The following is a 13,721-nucleotide window of genomic DNA, read 5'->3' on the forward strand; positions in this document are numbered from 1 at the left end:
CCTCCTCACACACACACTTACACAGGGTTTAACACTTGCAGTAGATTAAGTGCGTGTTTATCCCTTGGCCTTTTATCAGCTTCCTGCAACCACAGGTGCGATCCTTTGCGATAACACCACGGATCGGGCTAATTTCAGCCTAATTAGTGGCTGCTGCTTATCATAACTGAGAAGGGGGAGAGTGTGAGAAGGTGGCCTTCAAACACGAAACGCGTCAGAGGTGATCTACATTCCGAATAATGCACTCGTCCTCCGCTCGGCAGGCGATTAAAAAGGCCCGGAGCCGCTTGACCCTCGCCCAACTTTTGCTGCATACGATGAAATGGACACATGCACACGGGCGGCGTGAAACCTGAGTGGGAGACGAGGGCGCATGTGCTATATAGGTGCGTTTCTATTGATCTGATGAGTCTTGCGTGGCTGTTTCAATCTAACAGGCCGGCTTAGATGTTTGATTTGTATTATCTATGAAAACCAATTAATAGCACAGAAAGTTTCGATGAGTTTATCGAGTAAAACGGCTCCAGGAAAAGATCAATGTTGCAGAAATAGCTCTGCCAACTAAGACGTATCAGACGCTGGACATTATGAGAAAGCTACAACCGTCAAGAACATAAGTAATGTAATGCTGCGGTGAAAAAAGTTCCCGCAAATAATCTGCTAAATTGCAGAATTGACTGTACCCAAACATTGGGGACCTTGGGAGGGACATACTGTACTGAAACATTAGTGATAGCGCTGTTCGATGTCCAAGTATGCGTGGTTGGGTATTCACTGACAAGTTGTAATATTAATATTAACACTTTGTCTCCCAAAAACGACTAAATACGTTCTATTTGAAATATTACCATGCTCCTGATGACGTATTTATACGTTAATTTTTTTTATTTTTATGCTAGAGCATACAGTAGGCTTTGATGCAGCCTCTCAACTGCACAAAACGGTTGAAGAAATGGTAGTTATTACAAAAACGACCAGCAGGTGGCAGCAGAGTATTAAGAGATCAACCAGGGCCATGTCGCAAAAAGCTCTTTCCCCTTCTGGATATTCACAGATTTGTGAATAATGATGAGACATAGCTATATGCTAATGCTAATTGCAAAACGGAAACAGATAGAAATATGCTTTTTTGTTCCTGATGAAAGAAGAGACTCTAAGATTTCTTTTGGTATGTTTCATGCTTTTATAGCAATAGAAAAAAACATCCTGTGGGCCTTGCAAAATCAGTCAAAATCCAGTAAAACAGCCGGGAGCAAAGGGGGTTGCTTCAGTGAAAATGGCTGGGAGTGAATGAGTTGAGGTTCTTCTTGAATGTACTTAACTAATAAGGCTACCTGACTACACTGAAATATAGAAAAATCCAAAAATGTGATGACCATTTTGAGGATTCGTCATTAAAAACAAGTACATTACTGCTATTGTTGGCAAACTATTGTGATAATATCGACGATTCCATGATTCCACCCCCCACTGGTGACCACATCAAGGTCTAGACGAGAGCAGCTGTCAAGAAACAAGCGCTGAGGAGAAAAGAGGCATTTGGACGCACGGAGCTTTCAGGGGGTGATGAGTGGAGAGCCATTTTGTACCCTCACATCTCCTGGGAGAAGCTGAGCTGCAAAGGAATGAAATTGGTTTCAAGTGTGAGTAAGTGCAGGGCGAGCACTCTCATCTCCTGATAAAGGAAGAGGACGACGCCGTCTGATGGGACTTGAGGTTGATTGCAACATGGATTTGTTCATTGACGACGCTGTTGGGTGAGATCTATGGCGGTAAGAAGAGTTGGGCAATTGAAAGGACGGGTATTTAACGGGGAAGTCAACCCAAATTTTTTTTATTGACAATAATATGCGCTATGCGGCCCCAATAGTCCAAATTTGGTATTTTGGTTAATTTTGCTTTAGTAGAATATGAGTTAAGCAGCAAAATCCAGCAGTTTTTATCAAGATCAGAAGGCGGCCATTTTGCCACTTGCTGTCGGCTGAAGAACGACTAATCACAGCTCACCTTCAGAAAACTGGTGAGCTCTGATTGGCTGTTGCCTGAGACCTGCGCAACTGTGATGTCGTCTTTAGTCGACAGAAAGTGTCAAAATGGCCGCCCTTTGAGATGGATAAGAACGGCTGGATTTTGCTTCATAACTCTTATTCCGCAAATGTAATATTAATCAGAATGTCATGTTTAGACTAGTGAGGTCACATATAATATATTATTGTCAAAAAATATTTTAAGGTTGATTTTCCCTTTAATTTGTAGTTATTAAAATGTGGAGTGTAAAGTCTAACAACTATCCAAGTCCATGCACTCTAAAAACTGTTGGGTCAAAAGTAATCCAATTATGGATCAAAAAGGGACCAATCCTTTTTATGGGGCAATTTGACCCAAACTTCCTGAGTTATTTTTTACAAAATGACCCAATACTTTGACCCAAGTAAAGGATCTGCCCAATATTTACAAGTTGTTTTACACTAAAAGAGCCATTTCTTGACTCAAAGTTGGGTCAGATCGACTCAAGTAGAGGATCGGTCCATTTTTGACCCATAGTTGGGTTATTTTTAACGCAACTGTTTTTAGAGTGTTTTTTTTTTTTTTAAATATAACACTCATTGGCAAAACCTCACCCGATATTCGCTCTCTGTTCACCATGCATACCACCACCTGCACTCTACATTTTACATTAGCCCTTGATGAAGCAAAAGGGTAGATATTTCTGTCCTGGCTGCTCCGTGCAACATGCTTAGGTCAACAACAATGATAATCGTAAGGACAATGGTTTGTACACCAGAAATGTAACTCATTGCTCCCGAAAACATATAAATACGTTCTATTTTAAATATTATCATGCTCCCAAAGACGTTTTTTTATTTTTTATTTTTTTATGTTAGAGCATACAGAAGGCTTTGATGTAGCTGAACTGAAGAGAATGTTTGAAGCAATGGCATTTATTACAAAACCGGCCAGCAGGTGGCAGCAGATTATAAGAGATCAACCAGGGCCATGTTGCAACAAGCTGTTTTAAAACACTGTTTTAAACAGATTTGTGAATAATGATGAAACTTAGCTATATTCTAATTGCTGCAATACGGAAACAGACATATACTTATTTTTTTCCTGATGAAAGAAAAGACTCTTAAGCTTTCTTTTGGTATGTTCCATGTTTTTCTAGCAATAGAACACAATATTCTGTGAGCCTTGCAAAATCAGTCAAAATCCAGTAAAACAGCCAGGAGGGAAGGGGGTTGCTTCAGTGAAAATGACTGGGAGGAAATGTGTTCAATATGTATAATCATGTGAAGAGACTCACCTCCAAGGTATCAGCAGTACTACATTCTAATCCAAGTTATTTGTGATTATGTTTAACTATTACTAGTGGTTAAACTGTTTTTATACTCCTAAGCTGTAAAAAAACAAACAAATGCAGCTTAACGTTTGACCGTGGAAAAGAATACTTCACAGGAAAAATTGATTCTTAAGCCAAACCTATAGGGCCACCCAGTGTCTTGAAACTTTAATTTGTTTCAATCTCAGATTCCGCTGTAGGCGTTTTGCTCATTCACGTTTGTAGACGTCTACAGCCTAATTTATTGAGATTGGTCTAAGCAGCGTAGTGCTTTAATGGTAAGCACATCTTGCTTCATCATTTAGTTTAAAATCCGCTTTAACTTTGTTCAAAATCATGAAAGCTCAAGTGCTCATCAAAATCGAAAGGGTCCACATTAAAGCACCTTTGATGCTAGATGGTCTCTTTATGAAAGGTGGTCTATCACCTACTGAACATTTGTGAGCAAAATGTGAAAGGCGGGCAGCATGTCTGCCTCACAGTTCTGAGATTCAGGGTTCGAATTGTGGCTGTAGCGCTCCTCTCACCCCAAAGTCTACTGGGATAGACTCCAGCTCACTCCCGACCCTAATAAGGACAAGCGCTACGCAAATAGATGCATGGTTTTCAGAAAAGTTTGCTTTGTGTTCAGCCATGCCCACGTCTGCTTACCCATCAATAACACGAGGTTGACCAGGAGCAAAAGAACCGCAGCGAGGCTAAACAACAGAAATGAACTCAGAACTTATTTCCACGCCGACGCCAATCGAATGTTTTGAGTCCCACAGGATAGGCCGAGGTTACTGCGTTCATTTAGTCTCAGTCGACCAAGACGATGCCCAAAAGCAACAAGTCGATCGCTCCATCTTTGCTAAGATGAAATTTACGCAAACTTGTTTACAAATGTTACAGTGCGATGAGTGTTAGGCTTGCGTGGCGCGGTGGGCATCATTTAAGAATGGATCGACACGAGCAATGTCCAAACTATGGCCCAAAATCGATTTTCTTAACAGCACATGGCATATCGTCACTACTGTGTGAAAAACACTCATGTCCATTTTTGTCATTATTTACATTTGACGTTTTTGGGATGAAACTGAATGCAGACATCGTAAACGTAAAAATTGAAAATAAAAAAAGACATAAGCAGCGACGATATACTAAAATTAAAAAGTGACTCGGTGCGTGTGAACAACAAATGATAATCTTATAAAACACAAGACAGTCAGGATTTTATGTTGTATAAGATTATTCTACGAGATTATGCTGTGATCTGAGATGTGTCCAGAGGGGTTTTTGTCCTAAAAAAGTCTGAAACAGGTCCATGGTCTGACGCTTGTTTTGTATCTGAAAATGATGATGTGATTCTGTTGCTGCTCAGTACAGGGGTGGATTTATTCTTGAGGGATACAAGGATGCTGGTCACCCCAAAATCCTGAAAACTCATTTTTGCTTGATCACCTACCTGTCTTTTCTTTGTTTTAAAGGGGAAGTCACCCCGCCACCCCCTCCCTCCATTTTGTTTTGATAACAATATGTTCTATGCATCCCCACTGGTGTAAACACTGCAAATCTTAAATAAGATATCATTTCTTAAATTTAACCTAAATTTGCTTATTTTGCTTTGACAAGTTATTTTTTACATAAAATGAAATTGTCAGACAATATCATTCTGCTTATTTTTTGATACTTATTACTTAAGTATGTTATTTGCTCAAGCAGTCTTGGCATTTAGTTTTAACAGCCAGTTTTTAGTCTAAAAATACTATTTCTGCTGTGGTTGATATGGACCTAGTATTGTTTTCTTATTTTTAAAAAACCTTACAGGTAAATTTAAGTAAAGTTTTCTTGTTCTGTTTGCAGATAATTTTGCTTATTTGAAGTAATAATTTTCTTATTTTACTACAGTTTTTCTTAAAATTTCTACTGTCCTTTTTGCAGTGTGGTTAATATTGCATTAGTGGAATACAAGTTAAGCAGCAAAATCCAGCAGTTTTTATCCATCTCAGGGGGGCGGCCATTTTGCCACTTGCTGTCGGCTGAAGATGACATCAATGTTGCTCAGGTCTCAGGTAGCAACCAATCACAGCTCAGCTTCAGAAAACAAGTGAGCTCCGATTGGTCATTGCCCTGAGCAATTGTGATGTCATCCTTAGATCGACAGCAAATGGCAAAATGGCCGCCCCCGAGATGGATAAAAATAGCCGGACTTTCTTCATAACTTATTCCACAAATGTAATATTAATAAGAATGTCACGTTTAGACTAGTGAGGTCACATATAACATATTATTGTCAAGAAATGTTTAAGGTTGACTTCATTCCATTGAACCAAAAACAAACAAAAAAAAACATTTCAATGTGTTTCCTCCACTGCTGAATAACACATTTGAGCACAGGTGGAATCACTTGCATCCTTCAATTTATATGTATGCAGCCCTTGGAAGAATACGTTTGGACACCCCTGATCTACACCCTCGTGTTAAACGAACGCCCCGTCGTCCCTCGGCCTCACCTGCTCCGAGTCCATGATGTCGGCCAGATCGTTCTCGGACATATTGAGGATGGAGGCGGCGATGGACTTGGCTTTGATCATGGATTGAGCTGATGGGCCGCCTTTCGCCGCAACAGCGCCGGCCCGCCTCAACCTCCTCCTCTTCATCAGCTGCTGCTTGACCTCGTGCACGTCTAACAGCATTTCACTGGCCAGGGCCTGCAGGGGGGAGGAGGAATACAAGTGAGAAGAACATGACGAAACGGAGACGGAGAAGAAGTGCGAGGGACGGCCGTGCCCTGGCAGATGAATAAATGAAATTGATCAAGCATGCGCCAGAGCGGCTTAGTGCATTATGGAGGAATATTGAGTTTGACACACTCAGATTCTCTCCGGTTTTTGCCGCGCGCTCCCTTGAAGGAATGCGGTCCTCGGGGTGCGTTGCCCCGTCGATTGAAAAGCTGCGGGAACGAGGCTTTGATATCCAATGCACCTCGAGTTTTGGCTAAAATCTCCACAGACAGGGAATCATTCATCAGAGGCAGAACAGGCAGAGGGGGGCTCGTGAAAGATACAGCCATTCATTTATTTATTTGCTTTCCGCAGGTCTCGCGGCACAACCGGGCAGCATAACACAGTTAATAATTAAGCTTGCGAGGGGCCGCTCGAAAATGGTGCCCGGGTGGATGGCAAAGCGAGGCGAGCAAAAGGCCCGGGATGGCGCGGCTGCCGGGGCGCTAAATGGGAGCGTGAACGCTAAATACGGAGAGACAATTAAATGTTAAAACTGCCACTGTACACGAGCAAGTCAATAAAGCAAACTCCCCTTTGCTTCATTTTCAGCTTATTGATCGAGGCAATAATCTTCCGTATCATTCCCCTGCAAGCCTGCCGAAAAGCTGACCTTGGAATAGATGGTCGGACGAGGGGAGCTTGGGATGGCTCCCGCTCTCATTGCGCGCAAACAAATAAACAAAAAGAACTGTACAACTTGCTCTCGGAGCAAGGGACGAGGGAAAAAAAAAAAAAAACGTACAAGTGCAAAGGCTTGATGAAGATTTTTCAGGCGTGCCAACATTTATTGCTCTTGCAGTTGTACACTGGTGGCGTTAATAAAGTTGCGGTGAAGTTCACTTTTGTTTGTTAGAAAGGAATAAGGATATAATCAGAATTGGGATGTGAAGAAATTAAATGTTTACAAACAAACAGCACTTTTTTGTGTGTGCAAATTGTGCTGTATTTTACATCTTGCCGTATTTTATGTAATTAGCTACCATGAAAGACGAAAGGTAGAGCAGCATAGGGTAGAGGCATTCAAAGTATGGCCAAAGAACCATTTGAGGCAAGATTTCTAATGACCTGCCACATATTTTAATAATAAAATCAAACCAGGCCTGCATCACAAGGTTGCAAAAAATAAATAAATAAATAAAAAGGTTTTAAAAAATATGTATAAAAAATGTGTCACACTTTTTTTCTTTAATATAAATACATTTGAAACATGTTAAAATGCCTTTGTTGGGTTTTAGCATGCTCCATAAACACAAAATGTGTACGATAATGAGCTTTAATTTTTCCGTATGTGGCCCTCTAGAAACAGTCTGGACATCCTTTGCTGAGGACATACAACGTCTGGGGTAATCACTTGGCCTGTGCTGTAAAATATGGAATTCAACTTAAGAATATGGAAAAATAAACCCTCAGTCACACAAAACCTTTTGATCTGGATTTGAACTCATTCCCTCCCAGCCATTTTCACTGAAGCAACCCCTTTCGCTCCCGGCTGTTTTACTGGAATTTGACTGATTTTGCAGGGCCCAAGCAATATTGTGTTCTATTGCTATGAAATACATGGACACTACCAAGAAGATTAGATTAGATTAGAGTCTCTTCTTTCATCAAGAAAAAAGTATATTTGTATCTGTTTCCGTTTTGCAGCAGTTAGCACTAGAATATAGAATATATAAGTTTCATCATTATTTACAAATCTGTAGTTTTTTTTGCAACATGGCCCTGGTTGATCTCTTATACTCTGCTGCCACCTGCTGGCCGTTATTGTAATAACTATCATTGCTTCAAGCATTCTCTTCAGTTCAGAGGCTGCATTAAAGCCTTCTGTATGTTATAGCATAAAAAAACATAAATACATCTTTGGGAGCATGGTAATATTTAAAATAGAACATATTTATAAGTTTTTGGGAGCAAATGAGTTAAAAATGATATTTGTATTATTTTCATATTAGTTATAAATTTTCCATGTCGCTCGTCCTCTTTATGGTGACAAGTAAGCTGGAGCATATCCTAGCTGACTTTGGGTGAGAGGCGGGGCACACCTTGAAGTGGTCGGCGGGTAACTACAGAGCATGTCCACAAGCAACCATTCACACTCGCATTTCCGCTTATGGACAATTTAGAGTCTTAAATTAATCATGCCTGTTTTTGAAATGTGGAGAAAACCCCTGTGAGAGTCCCGCCATTGTGATGTCAATTTTAGAGATAGACCGATATAGTAATTTCAGGGCTGATACAGATACAGATTAATAGTAGTTAAGGATGCTGATAACCGATATTCGGAGCCCATATTAATTTTTCAGTAAAAAGGAAAATATTGGCATGAAATTTGAAATAAATACAAACACTTGCTCTTAAATTTGTGGAATTTTTAAGCATATGTTTATTGTGCAACTTTTAGGATAAAAAAAAAAAATCTTAGTCAATAGACATCTTTGTTTTAACTCCCAGCATGTCTTCAAAAGTTAAATACAACTTAAACAAGTAAATAGCTTGCTATTGTGAAGTTTTCTAAAATTTCAAAATAATAAGTATTACATTTTTTACTTATCTTGGCTATAATTTCAAACAAAAACGAGAAAAAAGAGAGTTCCCAGGATCTCTTAAACTTTTAATAAATACTTTCCTGAAGTTGACACATTTTTAAAATTGATATATTATCGTCCGTATGATTCTTCAAAAAGACCGATATTAGTCAAAATGCTGAATATCGGCACAGTTAATCGGCCCGGCCGATAACCGGTCTATCCCTCGTCAATTTGAATTTGATTGAATGTTCAGCCCTACCTGACAGTTATTAATTCAAAACGCAAAGACATTGCCTGTACAATTACTAAATTTATTTTATTTTTTCTTAAGAACAATTACTACATTTTTAACGATGGTGACAGTTTGCCTATCGTACAGATGAATCCGATTCGTCTAACAAGAGGTCAACCGGCATCCCAGAGCATCTTGTGTTGGACCTTCCATTGCAAGCAGAATCCTAACTCATAACCGTTGTCCATCTGATCTGATAAACGACTGCTGCTCGAGCTGCTTTTGGTGATAAAAGAGCGCGTTTACCCTCAAGGAATACATAGCTCATTACCTAACAGCCACAGATCCTTTTCTTTTATTTACGGCCTAATAGATATTCACTGTCACTAGTCGAGGGTTACATTTAATTGACCTAAACCCTGCATGTGGAATAATCCGGAAAGGAGATTAGGAAGGGAATTCATCAGCCGTTCTGAGCTGCGGGAGGAACCGCTGCACACACACACGCACCCCCCCCCCCACGCCCCCCACCACCCACACACACAATAAGTGTTGTATGTGTGTGCAGCGTGTACTTGAGTCTGCGTGTTTGTTGAGAACTCTTAACCGGGCTCGCAGCACAATTGCTATAGCCAGAGGGCCAATTTAGACGAGGCGAGGATTAAGGCATAGCGATGGGGATCAAATGAGCAGCTAAAAAGACATCTTCAATAATAACTAGCTTCTTCTGAACCTTTTCACACACACATACTGTACACGCACACACGCCAGGGCACAAAAGGCCGTTCAGGAGCAAACCAAGCAAAGCGCAGAAGAAAATTATCTATGTTCATTTGGTGTCGAAAAATAGATATATAAACAGCTTTGACAGACTTAAAGCCAATTCTACTTGTACGCCATAAGGACAGTAATGTGAAACTTATTGTGCGCTTGGCCACTGCATACAGGCCAATTTTTTTTTGCAGTTTTGACAGCCCGAGGCGTGTGCAGGGGCCAAAAGGGTCTGCTGGCCCATCACAATAAAAAAAAACAAAAAAAAAACTGCATACACATTCAGCAATAGCAAGCTCACAAAGACAACACATACACACACACACGCACACACACGCACACACAGCCCCTCCAGTCGTGATCAATACACGACAAGAGTAAATCTCCTCCGGACGTTAGGCAGCCCAATCAAAGGGCTCGCTGTTCTTATAGGGGATCACAGGAGCCAGGGGCAGACAAACAATGATGTGAATCCTCGACACAACAACAACAACAACACGGCCCCACCCCGCCTGAGGTTATGGGAAAATGGAGGCATCGAGTGGATATCAATACATCTTTGCTTGCGTGAATTAAAATGAAGCATCTTTTGTTTATGGGAGATATGCGCAATAGATCTCATGCATGTGTGTTCTTAGCATATGGTCGTCTTGTGTCAAGTTCCTCGTAAGGAAAAAAAGAAAATCAATGCACGGTATCGCTAAACTACTTCCATAATAATCTGATGAATTTTTTTTGTTTTTTTCACTCCATATTGGTGTACGGTCACGGAATTTATTCACTTAAACTGGGCATGCCACGGATGGTCTCGTAGCTTAACGTCACACTTCTGACACCTTCCAAAATGAATATGAACGAATGTGCGCAATATGAATTCATATGGGGTAATATGGTGTTCCGCAGGGTTCAATTCTGGGGCCTCTCCTGTTTTCATTGTATCTGCTGCCCCTGGGTTCCATCCAGGGTTATTATCATTTGGGAATTTTCATTTTAGTCAGTTTTTATTTCGTTTTGAGTTTTGCTTTTTAAATTTAGTTAGTTTTAATTAGTTCTCAAGGTGGTTCCGATAGTTCTTATTAGTATTAGTTATTTAAAAAATGCTTAGTTTTAATTTAGTTTTTAGTATTAGTTTTCATTTTTTTATGTGTATTACTTGTGCATAATATTTAAGAAACACCATGGTCAAATGAAAAAAGTAAAGCATTTCTTACCTAGCATTGCATTTTGGCTGAGTTAAATGAAAGCCAAAAGTCAAGCACGCAAAATTGTTGCCAATAGGAGCGATGTCATCTAAAGGTGCTTTTCTATTGGCTGCTGCTAGATGACGTCACTTCTGTGTAACACACTTTCAAACGTACTTGTTACATTTAATATTGAAATAAATATACTTACTCATTTGCTCCCCAAAACGTATATAAATATGTTCTAGTTTAAATATGATCATGCCCCCAAAGACGTATTTATACATTTAACAAAAAAAAAACTAACATTTTTTTTAATGGTAGAGCATACAGAAGGCTTTGATGCAGCCTCAACTGCACAAAACAGTTGAATGGTAGTTTTTACAAAAACGGCCAGCAGGTGGCAGCAGAGTATACGAGATCAATCAGGGCCATGTTGAAAAAAGCCCTTTCCCAACTTTTTTAAACAGATTTGTAAATAATGATGAAACTATATTCTAATGCTAATTGCTGCAAAATGGAAACCGATATAAATATACTATACTTTTTATGCTGATGAAAGAAGAGACTCTCATCTTTCTTTTGGTAGGTTCCATGTTATTATAACAATAGAACACAATATTCTGTAGGCCTTGCAAAATTGGTCAAAATTCAGTAAAACAGCCGGGAGCGAAGGGGATTGCTTGGAGTGAATGAGTTAATCTGCATGGCGATGCGGACAAGAACACGATGCTTTCTGAATTCAAGCTGAAGAGTGCCACATTTGATGAAAAGGCTATTGTTCAATTTGTTCACCAGTTAATTGATTAATACTGAGACACAGTAATAATAAGAACTGTACTTATTGATGTAAAGGGAGCAAAATAAAAGGGTGATTCTTGTGAAAGTAATGCAGGCACTTGGGAAAGAAGGGAGGAGATAAAACGTGCCCTTATCCACCGAAAATCCGAAGGGCGATGGCAAACCGCCACCAAGCTCGCGCATGATTTATGTATGTGCAGAAATAGACTGTGCTATCTCTGCCTGGCCTCTTCCTTCTTTGACAGACAGGTGTCAGCAGAGCAGAGCTGCAGGACACTCTTTATCGCCTTCTCTTCTATTTGCCAGATACATAAACACACTAGCACATGATGGATCACATCTCCACAAAAACAACCGTGCCAATTCCCTCCAACCACTCATTTATCTACCTGCGATGGCCTTTATCTCTTTATACCCATGAAAAACATGCATAATGACATCAATCTTCTATTATTATTTTTTTGTTGTTGTCTTGACTGCGAAAGAATGTGCTGGCCCAAGACAGTGATTTAAGACGAGTTAGATGATTCACTGCTGCACCCCGCTGGCTTTTGATCAAGCGGAGCCTTTAAGCGGAGCACCTTGATGAAAGAGCGAAGCTGCTCCAGCTGGGAGGAGGCCTGGCCGAGCTGCCTCTGAAGCCCGTCCAACGCTTGGGAGCGCTGCTGGGTCAGCCGCTCCGTTTGCTCAGTGGCGCTCTGCTCCAGAGCGGCCAAGGCCTGCTCGCTGGCTCCCACGCGAGCCTGGAGGGCTTGAATGCGCTGCTCCTGCACAACGAAAGCACGGAGATGGTCAGCAATGTAAAAAGAAGGTGGATCGAACGGAAGGAGAAGACAAAGGATGTGAATGCTGGATTTACCTGGATTTCTGCATAGATTAGTCAGAACATTTGACCTGAGCTACATCTCAGTCATAAAAATTGGCTAACATAACTTTTTATTTTTTATTTTTTTTATGTACTTTTGTCCGTTGAATTGTTGTCCTGTTACATCATGCATTCTCTGTTGTGCTTCATTTGGCAGACAGAAGTTCTCCTGCAAAATGTCTTGATAAAAATAAGTGATTTGTTTTTGCGTCCAGGCCCTGAATTAGCAAAACATGATCATCCACCATACAATACAGTTGGGATAACATTTTGACAGTTGTTGTTCCTTCCTAACAAATCAACATCGTTTTTATCTGCCCACGCAATAGTTTGCCCTATGGAACATCCAGGCGCTCTTTTGATCATTTTAAACATGTGGACATGTTTTCGGAGGTCGGCATGCAATGACTTCCTCCAATAACATCAGTTCTGGATGTGTCAACAAAGATGTTAGCATGGTCCAGAGAGTTCTGTTAGTCTTTAGTCAACACTTTCAGATCCTTCTGCACCTCATTGAACATTTTAATTTTGCAGGCATTTTTACAGGACAACCAATCCTAGAGAGTCAACCCCAAAAAATGTCCTTCACAATAATATGTTCTATGCAGCCCCACTAGTCGAAATATTGTATTCTGGTTAAAGGATCTTTGTGCAGTTTGCCCAAAGCGTAACTGCAGGATCTGTGTCAGGCTCGTTCATGTTGCGCATGCGAGTACGATCTTAAAGCGACAGCCACAGTTGACAAACAAAGACATGTCCGCCCCTCCCCTCCCCTCCCCAAAGAAACTGTGGAGTGTGAGGGTGCAGTCAGAGTACAACAGCCAGGGCTCTTCGTACTCATCTGGGCATTGGTGGAGCATGCATGTAAAAAAAAAGAAGCTTTAATATACCTTTTTAAACAACACGATTCACCTTTAATATTGCATTAGCGTAATATGAGTTAAGCAGCAAAATCCATCCGTTTTAATCCATCTCAGGGGGCGTGCATCCATGGTGGACAGCGTACAGAAGAAAGTTGCAATTGAATTCGATTAAAATAACTCATCTTTCACACATTGGAAATAATTTGTGCCTTTGCGTAGTGTTATCTTACCTGTGGGTATGTGTTCCCACAGCATGTGTGTGTGAATATTCGTTATTTGAGGGAAAAACACCCCCGAAGTCGATGCTAACTTCCTGTTAGCATTTGAATGGGATCCTCCCTTCGTTTTTAGCATTGGCGCTATGCTAGCGATGTTTTA

At 40.5% G+C, this 13,721-nt stretch overlaps 1 protein-coding gene across 1 annotated transcript in view; it reads right to left on the reverse strand.

The window, feature by feature from the left end:
• Positions 1-13,721, reverse strand: part of cntln (centlein, centrosomal protein) — a 114,574-nt gene that overhangs the window by 16,413 nt on the left and 84,440 nt on the right. The window contains exons 23-24 of the mRNA XM_086083030.1: positions 12,197-12,382; positions 5,833-6,030 (exon numbers count right to left, since the gene is read on the reverse strand). Coding sequence (XP_085939156.1) covers positions 5,833-6,030; positions 12,197-12,382 — 384 coding nt within the window. The remainder of the gene's footprint in view (positions 1-5,832; positions 6,031-12,196; positions 12,383-13,721) is intronic.

This window comes from Leptonotus elevatus, chromosome 8, assembly GCF_054856555.1.
Source record: "Leptonotus elevatus isolate MCC_2025b chromosome 8, RoL_Lele_1.0, whole genome shotgun sequence".
Taxonomy (NCBI): Eukaryota; Metazoa; Chordata; class Actinopteri; order Syngnathiformes; family Syngnathidae; genus Leptonotus; species Leptonotus elevatus.